The following is a 21592-nucleotide window of genomic DNA, read 5'->3' as shown; positions in this document are numbered from 1 at the left end:
TACCACACATGTGGCATTAAGTTTCTTATATCTTCTTGACTCAATGTGGAGAATTTTGTGATTCAGGACCAACTTGAGCAGCATAAATAAAATCATGTTTAACTCTTGGAATAATGTTTGTCTAAATTACACACAGCCTCACATTCACAATCAACCAATTACTTACATTCGCAAATACATTCAGTTAATCTGGTTGGTCAAACGAAGCTACTTACAATCTCAAATGCACTTGACCAATGAGGCTGATCAAACCAAAGTACTTACATTCTCAGATACACAAGACCAATGTAATGCAATACCAAGGAGGTGTTCATGTGTAGCCATCTATGCTTCTTTTGGATATCCTTGGCACTGAACAGGAGTTGAAGTGCTTTACCTGGAGAAAGAAGAAGAAATATTAGTTTCAAATTAGGGTTAGCAAGTTCAGGGGTGGTGAGTAAATCAATTACATTGACCCCAGTATATTACTGGCACCTATTTTATTGACCTCAAAATGATGAAAAGCAAAGTCAACCTCGTTGGAATTTGAATTCAGAATATAAAAACGGACCAAATACTGCTAAAGATTTTACTTAGTATGTTAGCGATTCTACCAGCTTGCCGCTATAAAAAGGAGAAACATTGGTTTTAAATTTTGGCACAAGGTCAGCAATTTATGGGACGGGGTTAGTCAATTACAATGATGCCAGTGCTAAGTTGGTACTTATTTTATCAACCCCGAAAGGATGAAAAGCAAAGTTGACCATGACAGAATTTGAACTCACAATATATAACTGGACAAAATACCACCAACAACTTTGCCCAACTTGTTGGTAATTCTGACAGTTCACCATCTTAAGAAGGAGAAATATTCTTTTCTACTCTACGGACAAGCTCGAAACTTTTTGTAGTGGTGGTGGGGGGCAGTCGATTAGATCAACCCCCAGTATGCAATTGGTACGTAATTTATCGATCCCAAAGAATGAAATGCAAAGTTAACCTCTGCGGAATTTGAACTCAGAACGTTTAGACAGAAGAAATGCCGCTAAGCATTTCACCTGGCACGCTAATGTTTCTGCCAGCTTGTCACCTTAAGAATATTAATAAAGAAAACGACCAAATATTTATATTTGTATTTTAGATTTTACTTAAAACTTAAAACTCTGTACTTACTTGTGTTTGCCAAAGTTTCGGGATAATAAATTTGCTACATTAGAGTACGATATCACAGATATCTGGGGATTTACAGTAACAATTTTCAATCTTTCACTAAGTGCAGCATTATAAAATTTGATTGCTTTATTATATTGTGAACCATCTGTTGAAAGAGAAAATGAAATAATATAAACGTAATATTTCCCTATGGCCAGAGATGCTTTCACAGAAGACTGTAAATGAACAACACTGCATGGATGACAGTGACATTCGTTTACAACTATCATGCAAAGTCAAGGTAGGGAGATAGCAACACACTCATAAACACAAACGCACAAACACACACACACACACACACACAAACACACACATACACACACACACACACACACAAACACACACATACACACACACACACACACACACACACACACACACACACACAAATATATGGCTTTTATCAGTTTCTGTCAACCACATCCACTAAAACAAATTGATTTGGTTGGCTCAGGGCCATAGTGGAAACCATCTACCCAAGGTGCCAAAATTTGGGAAACAAAATTCTTCACCATACAGCCACACCTGTGCTTAAATGGAAAGTAACAAAATATTTAGGGGAAAAAAGGGGGCTGGTGGTACCATACTTACTCCTTTCGTAATTAACACCCATTGTATTCAGCATTTTAGATAAAACAGGAGTAGTCAAGCCTGACGTTTTCTTTAAGTTTTCAGTCAATATTTTCTCACATTTATCATAATAACCTGCAAAGAAGAAGAAGAAGAAGAAGAAAAAGAAGAAGATGAAGAAGAAGAACAAGAAGAAGAAGATGAAGAAGAAGAACAAGAAGAAGAAGATGAAGAAGAAGAAGAAGATGAAGAAGAAGAAGAAGAAGAAGAAGAAGAAGAAGAAGAAGAAGAAGAAGAAGAAGAAGAAGAAGAAGAAGAAGAAGAAGAAGAATCATTGTATGAGTATATAAACACACTTACCTTTGGTACACCTGGACAGGTGAAAGACAAACATGTTCATCTAAGTGGGGTGATGAAAAGTTACTGGTTTTAAGGATATCGAGAAAGGCCTGGCTGGAGGTCCAACATTCTGAGTTCTTTTACAGGGCTTAGAAAACTGAAGGACGACTGCAGGAGGTGTGTGAATCTGAGAGGGGAATATCATTGTCATCGTCATCATCACATTTAAAGTCCACCTTCCATGCTGGCATGGGTTGGAATGTTTGATAGGAGCTGACCAGGCATGAGCCTGTGCTAGACTTCTGTGTGTTTTGGCACAGTTTTTACACCTGGATTCCTGTCCTAACACCAACCACCTGGCAAAAATCATAATTTATTGATCCTCCTCTATTTTTTTTACCCAAAATTTGGAACTTTTCAGCGTCCTCTTGTGCGTACTTATCACATGTTTTATGAGGGGGTGCTGGAAAGTTCCTGGCTTTAAGGATATCGTGAAAGACCTAGTTGGGGGCCCAACTTTCTAAATTCTTTTACAGGACTTAGAAAAACTGAAGGACCTCTGCAGCAAATGTGAGAATCTGTGAGGGGAATATGTTGAGTAAAATCATAATTGACTGATCCTCCTGCACTTTCCTTAACTCAAAGCCAGGAACTTTCTCAGCATCCCCTCATGTCCACATACACTTAACAACCACATGACAGAATCTATAATGTAGTCTTCAGCTTTGCATACATGGTACATGTTGGGCTATGGGTTTGTGGATTGTAACTAGTCTTGCAGTCGGTTTACCTACGTGTCAGACATGCGTATAGTCAGGAGAAAGACCCCTGACTAAACAACAAAAACACAAACACACAACACCATCACCCGACTCATAAAGGCCAGTTTCCCAGTTTCCATGGTGTAAATATTTCCCTCCTGGATAGGACACCAGTACCTTGCAGGATTACTCACTTTTTGCCAGCTGACTGGAGCAATGAGAAAATGAAGTATTTTATTCAAGAACACAACACATCGCCCACTCCAGGAATTGAAACCACAATCTTATGATCATGAGTCTAACACTAAGACCTGCGCCTCCACTCATGGCAACTATTACCAGACACAAACCACATTCTGTCACATATTACACATGACCACAACTGCAAATCAACAAAGAAGCCTGTATGCGGTTACTCAACTTGCTAGAAATAGATAACAATCAAAATTTCCCCTGCAAATCACTGCCTTATTAATAAAAGTGCACATTAGACAATGTACCCCCCTTGTTTCCCTACACATAAGAAAAAGGATTGACGACTTTTACAGCTGGTAGACGTTTGATCATAGATCTGCTAACAAGTGCTGACCTGGGGCCAAATAAAACCACCACCACCCACCCCACCATCACCGCACCGCCAGAGAGACATAATACAGTTATTACCAACAAATGAGAGTTTGTAGGCCAGGTCAGAGGCACATTTGATCTTCGCATCCTGCACCATCTGTGGGCTCGCATCATTAACGGTCATGTTGTAACCCATTTCTGCAAAACTGAGAAACAAATCAAGCAGTTATCATCATTATCATCATCATCATCATCATTATCATCATCATCATCATCATTATCATTATCATCATTGATACCACACACCACCACCACCACCACATCATCATCATCATTATCATCATCATCATCATCATCATCATCATCATCATCACACTAACATTATATTCCTCATCAACACATGAATTCATAGGGGTCCAAATGTAACCCCTTCTTTATTATATTCCTGTTAAAAATGCATTAAAAGCTAATGTTTGGAACATAAATTAAGAGGGAATTTTGAGAGATGAGAAATCATTATTTTGATAAAATGTTTTAATTTCGATAATTATGAGGAAATTTTAATAGAATGTTTTAATTAAGAGGAAATTTTGACAAATGCTTTAATATTGATAAAGTGTTTTCATTTTGATAATTCAGAAGAATTTTTGATAAAATGTTTTAATTTTGATAAATTCAGAAGAAATTTTGATAAAATGTTTTTGATAAATTAAAAGGAAATGTTGATAGAATGTTTTCTCAGAGCTTCTTTCTCCAGTTTGTGCTCCGTTCAGTTGAGGGGTTTCATCTTGCAGATCCTTGGTGATCTCATTGGTGCTTGTGGCATTTAAGAAGAATCCCAGCTGCAAGACCATGCCAAAGCAGGCTTAGAAGCTGGTGGAGCACTCTGGTGTGTCTGTTCTGACCAAACTGTCCAACCCATGCCAGCATGGGAAAAGAGACATTAATGATGATGATGATGATGATGATATTTAATTAACATAAATATGTAAGTCATATAGGATCTAAGATAATTAACAAGCTGAGTATTACATGTTAATTAGTGTGCATTATACTAATGAACAAAAGTGGGAGTGAGGAAAAGTTAGAGATGAATGAGGAAGAAAGGAAAATAGGGAATAAGAGAAAAGAAGGTTGGGAGATAGTATAATAGACATAAGAGATAGATAGATAGATAGATAGATAGATAGAGAGATAGAGAGTGGGATGGAGAGAGATTTTCATCTCTGACTTGTACAACATACTTCAAGGCTTCCACATGATTCCCCGCATATGAGCGTTGTCTGCCATGCTATTGTACAGCAGCACCTGTCGGTACTGGATGTTCTCTCGATTTCAATACATCCAAAGCCTTCTTGTAGTGCTCCATGGCTTCTTTGTATTCTCCATAACCTGTGGAAAACACAAGAAAATATTCTGTGTTACAATGATGCCCAAAGTAATAGCTACACACCACAACAACAACAACAGCAACATCTAGAAATAATAAAAAACAGCAGACAACATCACTGGCAATGGTAGCCTCGAACAGTAACTCAACATTGTCAGAAATAACAGCTAAATTTCACTCAAATCACACTGAGTCATCTTAAAAAAGGAAGATCACACTAGATGATGTAGTCGTAGATATACACAGCAAATGGTATGATCAGATAGAACACCTTTGATCAGAGGTCATTCTATCAAAACTAACCAGGAGGTCAGCAACAATAACAGCAGCAGCAACAATAACAACAACAACAACAACAGACGATAAGTATTAAAGGGATGGAGGCTCCTACGTAGTATTTTGATCAGCTAGAAACACCAGCCAAATCTCTCTCAAGTCTTACACTCGGCGTATTAAGCCACGTGAAAATATACAATAGACTTTATCTTCATAAAGTTATCTCTATACATTCTCTATAGAACTAGAGCCAGCATTGAAAGATGCACTGTTTCCTTAGCGAATACATCTTTGTAAACAATGTGATAAAAGGTAGAAAAATAAGTAATGGGTGTATATGCATTGAACAACAACACAGTATAAACTGATAAGCCTTTAATATACTCGGTTGTGTATTATGATTCCATAACGAGATATGGCGTCTCAACCAGTAATTAATAAGCTTAAAGACTCACATGTATTACATAGTGGGTATGTGGTTCAAGTGTTAATTTGGATTCCATTGCCTTTTCAATATAGAATGGTGTGTTCAATTCACACACAGCAGACAATGATGTTTATCATCAATTATTCATTGAAAGGCTCCGACATGGTTGTGTGGTAAGAACATCCTGCTCAACCAAAGGGTTCTGAGTTCTGCCCCACTGCATTACACTTTGGACAGGTGTCTTTTGCTATAGCCTTAGGCTGGCCAAAGCCTTATGAGTGGATCTGGTTGAAAGAAACTGAAAGATTCCCATCGTATATGTATACATACTTACACACATACACACACATATGTGTATGTGCATATATATATATATATATATATATATATATATATATATATATATATTATATTATATATATATATATGGGAAAGTAAGAAAAATAGACGAAAATGCACATTGTATATTCCATGACATGCTTAGGATGTAGTAACAACTATATTCGCCAAACAGGAATATCACTCCGTCGACGAACCACTACCCACAAAGAACAAATCCGCCACCCTCAATACAGACAGTTACAGGTTAGTGAACACATAGAAAGGTGTGCTAGGAATCTTAATCCTAATTAATTTCAAAATTTCCCCCTTCTATCAATGTTCACAGAACACCTCAATGCAACAAAGAATGAATAAAGAGCAACTTTCATCAATAAATAACTTCCACAACTAAATATGAATACATAACATAAGACAGAACACTACTAACCTTTCAATTAATACCACTAACCTCCATACATCCCTTACACCATTCACATTACAATTCTATATCTAACCTAATTGCAACCAAATCCAGAACTATTTACCTCCCTTACAAATAATCATTTTTCTCAGGAACTATTAGACCTGACACCGTCCATTAATCGGTGTGCATTCAAAGCAATGAATAGCAATGATTAGTAACTTATGAAACCGGTATGCTTGAATCTCTTTAATAATTTCACAATAATGACTTTCATTACTTTTATTCCTACCTCAGTTCATCCAATTGTATATATCTTTCGTTAATTTTTTTTATTTACAATGTGCATTTTTTTCATCTATTTTTCTTCTACTTTCCCCTTACATTACCACGTGTAGTTTCTATTTTCTTTTTGTAACATATACTATTTTTAATATATATATATATATATATATATATATATATAATATATAGAGAGAGAGAGAGAGAGAGAGAGAGAGAGAGATTTTCTTTCTGTAACACATTTCTATTATATATATATATATATATGTATATATATATATAATCTATATAATATATATATATTATAATATAATATTAGGAATAATCCAAATTACAGGCAAAAAATCAGATTAGGATTAAATCCAATTTTATAGTAAAATATTATAAATATATTATTAGAGACAAAACCACTATTTTGCAAAACAAACAAGGAAAGACTTAATCAATTCCTTGTTTTTTTTGCAAAATAGTGGTTTTGTCTCTAATAATATTTATATATATATATATATCTAGATATAATATATATATAGACATATATATGTATGGATGTATGTATGTTTGCATTAAAGTAAACAAAGTTTGCTTTAGAAGCGTTGTTTTGAAAGATACAGAAATAATTATTCTCAAGAGTTGGCTGGTAATGATTTTTTCTGTTAAATATGGATAGTTTTATATACTGTTTATGCTATTGTATTAGCATCACCACGCATTTGAGAATAAATTATTTCTGTATATATATATATATATGGACATCCAAAGCCTCTATACTGTTATCCCTCACCACGAAGGACTGCAGGCCCTTCGACACTTTCTTGACCTCCGCTCTAACCCTGTACCTGACACCTCCACACTCATTCGTCTGGCCGAACTTGTCCTTACTCTGAACTGCTTCTCGTTCGCGGGCGAGTTCTACCATCAGGTCTCGGGAGTGGCCATGGGAACGCGAATGGGCCCCAACTATGCGAACCTGTTCGTTGGCTATGTTGAGGCCCAAATATTCTCTAATTTCACTGGTCCCACTCCTGAACTATATGGTCGTTATATTGACGATATTATCGGTGCCACCTCACTCTCCCGCGAACATCTAGATTCCTTCCTCTCTTTCGTCCAATCTTTCCATCCAGCCCTCCACTTCACTTCCACTATCTCCAACACCTCTGTCTCCTTCCTCGACATTTCGGTTAGCATTCTTCACTCCACTCTTACCACCTCCATTCACTACAAACACACAGACTCACACTCATACCTCAACTTCTCTTCCTCCCACCCAGAACACACCAAGCTTTCCATCCCCTATTCCCAATTCCTCCGTCTACGTAGGCTCTGTAGTGACGACCATGACTTTGAGACTCAGTCTCAACGTATGGCTCACCACTTCACCCTACGTGGATACCCCCTCACCACTATCCACATCGCCCTTGCCAGAGCACGGTCCGTGGACCGTGTATCTGCTCTCTCTCCCCGAACCCGCCCTGTAGTCTCCCGCCTCCCTTTTCCCCTCACTTACCACCCCACGACCCTACGTCTCCAACGCACCATTCTTCGAGCTTTCCGTCATCTCCAGTCCGACCCGTCCACTTCACACCTCTTCCCTAACCGACCCCTCCCCTCTTTCAAACGAGCCAACACCTTCGAGACCTTTTGGTTCATAGCTCCTTCCCTGACCCTACCTCCAACCCGGCTCGTTCCCCTGCTCCCGCCCACGTTGCCGCACTTGCCCTTACCTCTCCAACACCACCCGCCTCACTAGCACCCACCATCGACCCTATCCCATCATCCACTCCTTCACCTGCACCTCCAGCAATATTATCTATTGCATCTCTTGCTCTCTCTGCAATTCCTTGTACATCGGACAAACGGGACGCCGCTTGGCTGACCGGTTCGCGGAACACCTTCGTGACATCCACCTTGCGAACGACACACCGGTCTCACGCCATTTCCGCTCCACCGGTCACTCCTTGCAACACCTATCTGTGTTCGGTTTGTCCTTACACAGAGGCCATCCGGATTCCCGTATGCGCCGTGAACAGGAATTAATTCTCTCTTCGCTCTTATACGCCATTTGGTCTCAACTCTCCCCCCCTCCTCATCTAACCCCCCTCTCCCCCCTCCTCACCTATCCTTTCTCCCCGACCCCTACTTCTTCAGTCCTTCATCCTTTCACCCCCACTCCCCTTCCCTTCTTCCCTCTTCTCCTCCCTCTTTCCCTTCCCTCTGCTCCCTCACTCCTCTCTCCCCTTCTCTCTCCCCCTCTCCCTCTTCCTCCTTCATCCCCTCCTCACCTTCCTTCTCCCCCATCGTCCTCTTCCCCCTTCTCCCCCATCGTCTCCTCTCCCCCTTCTCCTCCCCTCTTCTTCCCCCCTCCCCTTCTCTCCCCCCTCTCCCCCCTCCCCCTCTTCTCCCCTCCCCCTCTTCTCCTCACTACACCACATGACTTTACACATCACATCACATATGATGTGCCATACTAATAACACACCCAACTAATACATACTAATACGTACTAATAATACTAGTACATACTAATACTTACACCAACCCTATACATACACACGTCCAGACCCCGCATACGCACTTATACTCTCTCTCACACACACACACACACCCTACATACCAATACGTACTAATACATACTAATACATACTAATACATACACCAACCCCATACATACGCACGTCCAGACCAATCTTACGCACTAATACTCTCTCATACACACACACACACACACACCCTTATACATACTAATACATACACCAACCCTATACATACACACATCCAGACCCCTCCCACGCACTTTTAGCTGGTCCCTCAACCCTTTTATCAACCCTATTATCTCCCCTTATTTCGCTCTCGCGTCTCATGTTTGATCTTTGACCTCTGGCCGAAATCAGATCGCCATGTTGATTCGTTAGCTACTGCACGCATTTTTTTCTCTCCTTCTTTCTGTGTTTTTCTCTCTCTGTGTATCTTTCTGTTGAAGAGCGTAGGCTCGAAACGTTAAAGACTTGTTTTATTTATATTTCCTGAGCGCCATACTAATACAATTGTTCGTTTGTTTTTCCACCTGCCTTCGTCTTTTGTTTATTTTCATAAAGCTTCCCGTTATATATATATATAATATATATATATATAATATATATATATATATATATATATATATATTAATAAAAGGAATTCCAACCTTGTCTGATTTTCACGTTTTATTTACAATCTTATAATGATATTATAAGATAATATAATATAATAGACTAAAATAAAATAGTAGAATGTTAAATGTTCATTCTGATTGAACTAGTACTTTCATGCATTAAATTCTGCAATCTTCAGGTTCATGTAGTAGTTGTGACAGTCATGCTTCACAATTTTTGACTGTAGCGAGATGATTGAATCTGTGCCTTAAATACAGCTGCGTAGGCTCCAGATTGCTAGGTTTTGCAAACTGTATTCTGACCAATCAGTGTGTAGTATCACTCAATTACTCAATTACTCAATTACTCAAGAGTCCTGTATCTTAACCCTGGGCGAAGCATCAATTTTTGGGCTATTTTTAGAAATGTTAAGATACAGGACTCTTGACATGTTCAACAAAGCGTGACGCCTAAACCAATCAGCTCAACCAAGCAACCAATCAGCTTAAGTAATTGAGTGATACTACACACTGATTGGTCAGAATACAGTTCGCAAAACCTAGCAATCTGGAGCCTACCCAGCTGTATTTAAGGCACAGATTCAATCATCTCGTTACAGTAAAAAATTGTGAAGCATGACTGTCACCACTACTACATGAACCTGAAGATTGCAGAATTTAATGCATGAAAGTACTAGTTCAATCAGAATGAACATTTAACATTCTACTATTTTATTTTATTTTATTCTATTATATTATATTATCTTATAATATATCATTATAAGATTGTAAATAAAACGTGAAAATCGGACAGGTTGGAATTCTTTTTATTAATATATCTTCTATACACAATCACACCCCCCCATATATATATACACACACACATACATACATATATATATATATTATATATATATATATATAATATATATATATATATATATATTATATATATATATATATATATATATAGATATAGATATAGATATATATATAGATATATATAGATAAAACTTACTTGGAAATGTATGTGTGGTGTTTGATAATATAATAATATAATAAAATATAAATATACGCATGTATAAATACATATATGTACATACCTACATATATATGCATATATACATGCATATACGTTTACAGGACATCAAAAGAACGGGAACAAAATGAGAAACGAGAACAGAAAAAAGCAAAACCATAGAAAGCGAAGTTCTTTTGAAGAACAAAAGAAATAAATAGAGAAGCGAGACAGGCAACATAAAGAACATTCCCCTCAACAGTTGTTCCCTGTTTCGAAGGTAGGGACAAGATGTGACTACATTGAAACAGTCCTTCCCACAAAGCAAATTAAATAAATTTTGAGATTTTTTGCGGAGGGTTAAAGTTCTAACAAAACCAGGACAGCAAGAACAAAAATAGTAAAAACAAATGGTGAGGGCTGCCAAGCCAAGACAATGCGACGTGGGAAACGCTGGAAAAACGAGCTTTCAGAATAGACAGGCAAATGCATATCTTGTCTTTAGGAAGGAAGTGGAAGAAAGAAAGATAGATAGCCATTGGTCACGTGTGAGCAACGAGTGTCAAAGAAGAAGAGGGAGAGAGAGGGCGAATGGTGAAGAGTAGGGGAGAAGAATAGGGAACGAGAGGAAGGGAAAAACGAAAGGAAGAACAATAGAGAGAGAAAGAATAGAGATAGGACGTAGAGTGCACATTGGAATTATTACGATAAAACTTACGACGCATCATAGTCATATCATACCTGGTAAATCTGTCAATGATACACCATATGCTATATTCATAAAGCTTGTTCTTCTTCATTACCAAATAACAGGGAGTTTTGTAGACATGCTGGAAAAACTGCCTTGAATCTCTAGGGTGACATAGCATCAGTATATCTGAGGCTTTTAATGTTATCTAAAAGACAAAGACAGTAACATGTGTTAATATTTTGTCTGTAGGGATAATGTGGTGAGCTGGCAGAACCATTAGCACACTAAACAGAATGCTTGGTGGCATTTTGTCTGTCTTCGTGTTCTGAGTTCAAATCAATTTTCCTCTTCCAGAAATTGCTGGCCTCGTTCCAAAATATGAAATCAATGTTTTTATGAAAAATATTAATGATTTCAAATCTTTGCTGCCCCAGGGAAATAATAATAATAATAGTAATAATAATAATTCTTTCTACTAAAGGCTTGAAATTTTTGGGAAGGAGCCTAATCGATTACATCGACCCCAGTGTTTCACTGGTACTTAATTTATTGACCCTGAAAGGATGAAAAGCAAAGTTGACCTCAGTGGAATTTGAACCCAGAATCTAAAGACGGATGAAATGTCGCAATGCATTTTGTCCAGCATGCTAACGATTCTGACAGCTTACTCCTTGAATAAAATTAATAATAATAATAACTAGCAGGACCCATGAATACTTCACAGAATTAATAGTAAACCTATTGGGTTATTCCTGAAAACTTTACCCCAAAAGCGTGAAAGCGTATCCTGTGTCGTGTCTGAGGATAGTCACTCATCTGCTATTCATTGAAAAGTGAAGGAAATTGGAATACGGCGATTATTTAATGCATTATATATATATATAATATATATATATATATATATATATATATATATATATATATATATATATATGTGTGTGTGTGTGTTGTGTGTGTGTGTGTGTGTGTAAGTAGACAAATGAATTATCTTATTACGGATAATTCGAATGATAACCGATACCTGGGTAGCAAACTCACAACAGAAAAGGCACGGTTGAAGTAACGACCATAGGGCATAAAATCCGTGCCTTAGTGCGGACATTTGAAGTTTTATATATTAAGTATAGGAAAGAATGGAGCTGAACGAAGATTTAACAAAATTCCTTTATTTTATTTTATTTTCGACATATGTTTCGAAGTCTGCAAAGTCCCTAATTCCGAGTGAATAAGGAGTCCGTCCATTATGCAGCTTTCTCTTCAGGAAAATCCAGGAACTTAATTTTCCAACAAAATGCACAACAAGCTTTTCGACGACTGCTCACGAGGAGCCCATAAAAATAATGATAAATAATGTCTATTTATAGGGGGTGACGCCAGATTGGATGAAAGCAGGAGAAATTGTCCGAACTCTTTCATAATCTGTTTGCCCGAGGCCGACTAATAAACTCAATTGTTGAGAGTTTTTTCAGATGCCTACACTGGAAAAAGCATACCTTTCTCTCATACCAATGAAGTCTAATATAGATAACCCCTGGATTTCCTAAAAAATTTGAAAGGTGATATCTCATCCCTTTTAGTATAAAAGACTTTCTTATAGTTGCCAAGAACTACTACAATCCCAACAGTAACCTTGTATCTTGTCATTGCTATTGTGGCCGCCCTCTCCCTATTAAGTTGACACTTTCGAACACACAGACACAGTCTTTTCAGTTCTTGACCGTTAATTCTTGCTATCTCTCTCTCTCTGCCTTCCACACACACTTTCACGCATTCAAAGACGCACACACACACACTCATTAAGGCAATTTTACACACTCATACATTCGAGCACTCATTCATAAAATAAATCAAATATAAATACCAGTCATACTGAATACATTCACTCTCTTTAATTTTCCTATACCTTCCTTCTCCTACCTTGATTCTGCCCTTGAACTATGTCAACGGAGAATTCTCCTGCTTTCATCCAATCTGGCGTCACCCCATATAAATAGACATTATTTATCATTGTTTTTATGGGCTCCTCGTGAGCAGTCGTCGAAAAGCTTGTTGTGCATTTTGTTGGAGAATTAAGTTCCTGGATTTTCCTGAAGAGAAAGCTGCATAATGGACTCCTTATTCACTCGGAATTAGGGACTTGCAGACTTCGAAACGTATGTCGAAAATAAAATAAAGGAATTTGTTAAATCTTCGGTCAGCTCCATTCTTTCCTATACTTAATATATATATATATATATATTTATATATATATATATATATATATATATTGATAAAAACGGTAAGATAACAAAAGAAAGATACATCAATATTATGTAAATAGAGGAATTTATCTGTAAATATAATATGTGACAATAACTCGGTAGCCAGAATAAAACTTGGAGTTTCGGGTGCTGAAGTGGAAATCCAAACCACCATCTCTTCAGTTATCCGGCCATCGGAAAAATCTCTTCAGGTATCTGGCCATTTTTCAGATGGCCGGATAACTGAAGAGATGGTGGCGTGGATTTCCACCTCGACATCCGAAACTCTGAGTTTTATTCTGGCTACCGAGTAAATGTCATATTATATTTACACACACACACACACACACACACATATATATATATATATGTGTATGTATATATATATATATATGTGCGTGTGTGTGTGTGTATGCATGTATATATACTTTTTATACTTTATGCACAATTTTTTAGACTCACTGCACAACCGTCATAAAATAAATATCCACATATTTTCCCCATAAAGAGAAAAAAATTACATTTAAAATGTACATGGTCACAATTTCATATCTAGAAAACAAAAATTTGATAGTAAAAAAAATATTTTTTTTTGTACAAAATAGGGATCATAATTTCATAAGAGTAAAAATTTAATTCAACATAGCATACTCAGAGCCAATAAATAGGGCGCGTAAGATATTTGAGGAAAGATTTATGTTTATAAAAAAATACCAGATATATAATAACAGATAATAACTTCATTTATCAAAAAATGCTATGAGGATAAAAATGAAACTTCTTTTCTTTAATGTTATTCAATAAAGCCACCTTCAGCTTCAACAAATGCTTCTATATGAGATCTAAATCCCCTACATGCTCGAATCAAGTGGTCCTGGTTCATTTTGGACATTACTCTGACTATGGCAGCTTTCAAAGAACCTTTGGCGTTATAGGCATGTTCATTGAGCTCTCTCTCAACAACGCTCCACACGTAATAATCCAATGGATTGAGATCTGGGGAATTCGGAGGCCAAATGTGATCGTGAAAATTTTCAACCATCCATTCCTGTGTTTCTAGAGCCATGTGTGATAGTGCAGAGTCTTACTGAAACACATATGGCTTTCCATTACATACACAGTTATCTAGGGTTTAACAATTATTTCCAGGACCCCAATGTAGGTGGCAGAGTTAACTTTAAGGCCTTGTGGAAAAAAGTAAGGAGGCATAACATGTCCTTCATTGTTGACAAACCCTAAAACCATGACAGTTGAGGTCAGTTAAGTCTCAGATCAACTAACCAAATGAGGTCTGATACGTGATATACTGAGTCAGACTCAGATCTGAACAGACAGAAAGTAGGATAGACTGAAACTGTCAAAGAGGCTGAGTTTGATGAACTAGAGTGAGTCTGACCTAATATATTCTGAGTGACACTTAGTCCAAGGTAGCCGGAGTGCAGATTAAGATGTAACAAAAAAAAAACCAAGTAAGATGCAATACAAGACAGAATAAGATGTAACAAAAAAGGATTTGTAAGAAGGGGCAGAAGAGACACTAAGCTGAGCTTACAGCAGGGTTTCTCAACCGTTTTTTACCTATAGACCCCTTTGATTGCTATTCTACTCTACTGGACCATCCTAGACATTCGATGTTTAAAAAATCATTTATTTTGTACTTAAATATTATTAAGAATTGTATTAAAACATTGTTGAAATATTTTGTGTATTGTCGAAGTATAACCAATTTCTTGCTGATATATTTTAACAACAGCAAACTCTTATATGGACCCCTATGAGCCATATGGCCCTCAATTGAGAACCAATGGTAAAGATGTGGGAAGATATAACACAGGTTCAACAAAAATGTGACATATGAAAGACTGACTTACAACACAAGATACAAGACACGTTGTTAAGGACAAAATATCTTACCTCGTAATAAACTCCATATGTCCTACCATCTGAGGGTGCTTCAATCCCTTTCTTCATCAGAAACGAAATATTTTCCCAGTGGTTCATTATTCCAAGTGCTTCATATATGAGGCCTTTATCATAAATATCTTGAGCCTTCATCAAACTTTTCCCAATAATGTTGTATATTTGAGCTTTACCAAATCATTGCTGTGTACATTGTCAATCTGTTGTTTAGTAATTGCCCGTATTAATTCTTGTACTTGGAAATTCTGTAATTCTAAATCTGAACTGATCAAACCTTGTTCGACAAGTGGCATCAAAACATGCATCTTGGAAGCTGGTTGACTAGAAGAACCAGTCATTTCAACAGCTTCCTCAATACAAAATCTTCCAGGAAAATATGAAAGCACTTTGATAGCATCTTGCTGTTCGTGAGAGAGTTGAGAAAAGTACTTGTCCATTTCTTGCTTAATATTACGTCTGTTAATTGTACATTCGTCCAGCCAGTCATTGAGCTTGGTTTCATCACAAATCATTTTGTAGATATCATTAAAAGAGAAATTATGACGAAACTGGGAGATTTTTTCTGCAAAGTAAATAAGAAGTCCTGGCAGGCCACAGGCATATCTGATGATGTTGTGTTTGTTCTTTGTTCTCATCATCGTCTCAATGTCTGAACAGCGACCGAAAAGAAGCTGGGCATCTTTAATGGACAATGGACTCACTTTACACTTTCCAAACCTGATTCCATCAAACTGAAATGGTTTTCCACCACTTAATATGAGAATGATTTTTAGATTTGGGTGCAGTGGAAAGTCATTGTCGCAAAGCTCCTGGAAACCTGGAAGGAAGCTTTCTTGAATGTTCTGGAAATCATCAAAAATACAAATTGTCCATTTCGTATTGGTGATACTACAACAATTGTGAATGTATTGTACATGTTGGAAATATCAGACCAACTGCTATTATTAGAAATATGGATGTGTTTTATGTGGAGTCTTTCGGGGTTGGTTTCATCCTTCAATTCTTGACAGACCTGTCATATTAGAAACAAACATTAGAACAAGTTCAAAGATTTCCATAGATTCACTTATTTTATTGGTCTCTCAGTTTTTCTCTTTCTCTGTCTGACTTATTACTCCCTCTCAATAACTGTCTCTTTGTCTATTCTTTTGTCTATGCATTAGTTCAGGGTATCCTTTATATTCCTTCATATTCATCTTACAGTTTGTCTAAGTATCTTTCTGGAAAACAGTTTGTCACTTTGCCATTCTATCTCTTTAATTATCTTTCTGTTAATTACACAGATGCTTTATCTCTTTTACTATCCATCTCTTATTTCATCTACCTCTCTCACTCTCTGTCTATCAATCAATTATTCTTGTGCTTGAGAAGATCTGTCAAGTCAAGTGAGGTCGTAGTCAGGGCTGATGCTGGTGTTTCGTAACTGGCACGTAAAAACACCCCTTACACTCTTACAGTGGTTGGTGTTAGGAGGGCATCCATCTGTAGAAACCATGACAAATTAGATTGGAACCTGGTGCAGCTCCCCAGCTTACCAGTTTTCAGCCAAACTGGCAGACCCTCTACAGCCAGATGCCCCCCCCTTCGGAAACCAAACTTACTTGTTTCCAAGGAAATATTTCTCTATAGGAAATTTCCATGGAATATTGGAAGTTAACGACATTCATTTACAAGAAATCTACAATGTCAAGCCGAGGAGATGCAAACATACACACGTTCACAGATGCATACAAGCATAAACACAAACACACAAACACACATATACACACCTGTCTGCCTACCTACATACTTACATACCTACCTACCTACGTACCTACCTACCTACATACCTACCTACCTACATACCTACTTACCTACATACCTACCTACCTACATACCTACCTATCTACTTACCTACCTACCTACCTACCTACATACATACCTACCTACTACCTACCTACCTGCCTGTCTACCTACCTACTACCTACCTACATACATACCACCTACCTACCTACCTACCTACCTACCTACCTACTACTTACCTACCTACCTACCTACCTACCTACCCACCCACTCACTTACATACATAATATATAAAGCAGTCAAACCTCTCCCAAATTGCCCACCTTCTTCATAACATAGGACAGGATACATTAAATAATATGATCATTGCCATAGACAGAATGGTTACAGGAGAAATACCTTTGATCATAGGTCAACCATCAACTCACCAAATGGTACAAAGACTTCAGTGACTGCCATTGTATGGGATTGAACCAGAAATGCTTTCCTCTTTAGTCAGTAACTTAACTGTAAACCTCAAGAATCCCTAATAACCTACAGAAACGCAAAATGCAATAAGGTTAACGTAAAAAAATGAGAAAACAATAGTAAATTTCTTACAGTTTTCACAAGACTTGTTTTGCCAACATAAGGCAGTCCATAAACTTGTATTATTTGAGTATCTTCATCCTTGATCAAGATCTTCAGTTTTTCCCTCTCATCATGTCGTCCAACAAAGTGTCTGCCAGAATTGCCTTGCTGTCTCATGTAATTGGGGGGTAATCGATATGGTGTTGCCATACTGATACTTTAGAAATTTCTTTCGTCTTTCTGAATTTTCAAAAGCTGGAATTCTGGTGAAGATAAACAGAAGAGATAATTGTTGTGTCATGGGATAAAGTGGAACCCTCAACTATGTATGATGCTTAGAAAAATAAAATTTTATAAATTTTCCACAAGAACAAAGTCTACATCAAACTTAGGTGATGGGACACTTGCAAATGATGGAGGGTTCGAAGAAGTCGTAGAGGATTCTGCTGTTGAATTGCTCGTGTCCCAGATAGATTGTTAATTAATCAAGGAACTGACTTTGTTAGATCAAGAGTAAAATGAGTAATGGTCGTGCTGGATATCTTGGAAGTTTCCTTTACATCTTTGAAACTGAAACCAAAAAAGATTAGTATGACTGGAAATAAAAATAAGAGCTTTTTACGGTTATCTCTTTAGATTTTTCGGGAGAAATTGTAACCAGCAGTGGTTTGTTATGGTGTTTTGTATCCGAAGCAAATGAGTGCTGGCTATATTTCTTTAGGAAATCTTTAGAGATGTCTTTAACATGTGATTTAATAGCACTGCTAACACAGGAGAAAACAGTATTGACTTATAAAAGTATTTAATATATTTTGCTGTATATTCATCATCATCATCATCATCGTTTAACATCTGCTTTCCATGCTAAACAGATGGCTGCACCAGGCTCCAATCTGATCTGGCAGAGTTTCTACAACTTGATGCCCTTCAGCTGGATGTCATCGGCACGAGGGCCAGTCAGGCGGTACTGGCAACGGCCACGCTCAAATGGTACTTTTTATGTGCCAGCTGCACAGGAGCCTGTCCAGCGGCACTGGCAACGACCTCGCTTGAATGTTGTTTCACATGCCACCAGCAAATGTGCCAGTAAGTTGCTGACATAATTGTTTCTCGTACGTATGTATGTATGTGTGTGTATGTATGTGAACGTATGAACATATTGTATGTGTACGTGTGCTTGTGTGAGCAAGCGCATACTGTATGTGTGTGTGTGTGTGTGGTGTGTGTGTGTGTATGTGTGTGTGTGTGTGCATGCATGTGTGTATTATCATTGAAAGCGGAGACAGATGCACACGTAACTGGAATTCCACACAGGTTTTAACAAAATGAGCTGTGAGTCATCAGTATACATGCACATTGTACAAACGGGGGGAGAGAGAGAAGGAGAAAGAGAAAGAGAGAGAGAAGGAGAGAGAGAAGGAGAGAGAGAAGGAGAGAGATAGAAAGACAGAGAGAGAGAGAGAGTAAGAGAGACTGACTGACAGTCAGAGACAGACAGAGACAGAGACAGGGAAACAGTGATATTAATCACATCCTTATTCGAGTGTAAAGTATTATTACCCAAAAATGAATTCTAGATAATGTTTCATTCTGAGTGTTAGGACATTATCACGGCCAGATTATATCATAACACTGAGATTATATCATAACACTGAGATTATAGCATAACACTGAGATTATATCATAACACTGAGATTATATCATAACACTGAGATTATATCATAACACTGAGATTATATCATAACACTGAGATTATATCATAACTCTGACATTATATCATAACGCTGAGATTATATCATAACACTGAGATATATCATAATACTGAGATTATATCATAACACTGAGATTATATCATAACGCTGAGATTATATCATAACACTGAGATTATATCATAATATTGAGATTATATCATAACAATGCAAGAACAGAACTATTATGAAGAAAACTAGTTTCAGTTTTACAATTTTCAGTTAGGGGCCCAGTCCCTCCGAACGTCTTAAATGCCACAAGTTGGAAGAGAATGTTCACTGTTAGGTCCCAATACTTCAGGGTTTTCTTCTATTCGGCTACGGAAGCAGTAACCCTCCCATAATTGCAGCATCCAGGATGTGGTGGGGAAAAAATGAATTTCAGACTGTGGTGTCCCAAATGAGGGGCTTACCTCTGACCCAGGGACAGAGGGTAAGACCATCTGGTCTCTTTCCACCACTTCGGGATAACCCCAACGGCTCCTGGACTGAGGAGATATTAATCTGTGCCAGGGTTTGCTTAATAATTAGGTTTAGCTTGATGTGATGAGCAAAACAAACCAGCATTTGGGTGGTAGACAGACCTGTGGGGTTGAAGGGCCTACTAAATTTCTCTCACTCTCTCCTCCTGCATCTAGCAGCTCACCGCGGCAGACCAACGTCCCATCCAGGAGGAGAACCTATACGTCCTTGAAACGGGGAAACTGGTCCTTAGGAGCCAGGAATGGCTCGAGAAGGAACAAACAACAACAACAACTTACATCTAAAGCAAAATGTTTTCAAGTCCCCTTGAAATACTATTGTGGGTCCCCAATTCACTATTTTGTTGTGTAGACCCTAAAGGAACTTTTATGGACCCTGGTTGAGAACCACCGATCTAGACTGAGTAGACCCCCAATGTGGCCACAGGCATCAATCCAGTTCCCCAGAATTTTGGATGAGCTGAAATTAGGTGACACCTTGACATTTGATCAGATTGATCAAGGAGAGAGTTGAGAGTGGCACCTGAATGTAGATTGTCCCCACACTCTCTATTCCGTCTATCCTCCACTGTACCGGAAAACCCAAGGTCTCTCCACTGACAGACCAGCTCTGGAGGAGAGAGGATGTTGCCTACCAGAGGGGAACAGGCGTGGTTGGAATATGGTGTGTTTGTGTGTGTGTGTGTACAACATGTTCGCGGTCCAGTGACTGAAACAAATAAAAGATATTTAAAATAATAATCACCTGCTCCTGATGTTGATGTACTTTAAACTCCCTTCAATCCTGAACAAGCAGACCCATAGGTTCAATAAGACGTCTTAGCTATAACCACCACCTCTTATTTTAAAACACTGTGTATCTAGGGCTACATAATCCAATGTGCCTACATTATTATCTTTCTCCAATTTTTAACGACAACAGCGGTTGATGTAAATGTGGAAAAAATGAAATTTTCTTCTTCATTACCTCACGAAAATTACACACTGAATGAATATCCGGTGGGTTATTCCCCACTCCCTGTCACAGTCTAATTACTCTATCGGCTCAAGTGTTCTATATAATTTGATAGCCCCCAGATTTTGATTCGTTGTCTATATCTTTCTCCACTCTCTCTCTTTATTTTCATGTCACTCTCTCTCTTCCTTCTTTCTTTCTTCCTTTCTTCCTTCCTTCTTTCTTTCTCTCTCTCTCTCTCTCACTCTCCCATCTCATATTTCTCCAGTCACTGCCAGGAGCACTCTCTGTCTATATCTCTATCTATCTATCTATCTACCTATCTATTATATCTATCTATCTATCTATCTATCTATCTATCTATCTATCTATCTATCTGTCTTCTATCTATCTATCTATCTATCTATCTATCTATCTATCTATCTATCTATCTCTTCTCTCTATCTATCTATCTATCTATATCTATCTATCTATCTATCTATCTACCTATCTATCTACCATCTATCTATCTATC

At 37.7% G+C, this 21592-nt stretch overlaps 1 protein-coding gene and 1 long non-coding RNA gene across 2 annotated transcripts; both read right to left on the bottom strand.

Annotated features, from left to right (window-relative positions):
• Positions 1 to 1148: 1148 nt before the first annotated feature.
• LOC115223660 lies at positions 1149 to 4689 on the bottom strand. The gene is made up of 4 exons (XM_029794332.2): positions 4673 to 4689; positions 3525 to 3634; positions 1783 to 1896; positions 1149 to 1297 (listed from the first exon to the last, which is right to left on the bottom strand). Exons 2-4 carry the CDS (start codon positions 3622 to 3624, stop codon positions 1149 to 1151), a joined length of 363 nt encoding a protein of 120 aa, XP_029650192.1. The 5' UTR covers positions 3625 to 3634; positions 4673 to 4689.
• Positions 4690 to 16441: 11752 nt separating this feature from the next.
• Positions 16442 to 21005, bottom strand: LOC115223563. The gene is made up of 3 exons (XR_003882815.2): positions 20869 to 21005; positions 17924 to 18156; positions 16442 to 16553 (listed from the first exon to the last, which is right to left on the bottom strand). It is a non-coding gene; the product is annotated as an uncharacterized LOC115223563 (long non-coding RNA).
• Positions 21006 to 21592: the final 587 nt, after the last annotated feature.

This window comes from Octopus sinensis, linkage group LG23 (genome assembly GCF_006345805.1).
Source record: "Octopus sinensis linkage group LG23, ASM634580v1, whole genome shotgun sequence".
NCBI classification, from domain to species: Eukaryota; Metazoa; Mollusca; class Cephalopoda; order Octopoda; family Octopodidae; genus Octopus; species Octopus sinensis.
The sequence above is the reverse complement of the archived record's forward strand: the minus strand, read 5'-3'. Positions and strand labels throughout refer to the sequence as shown.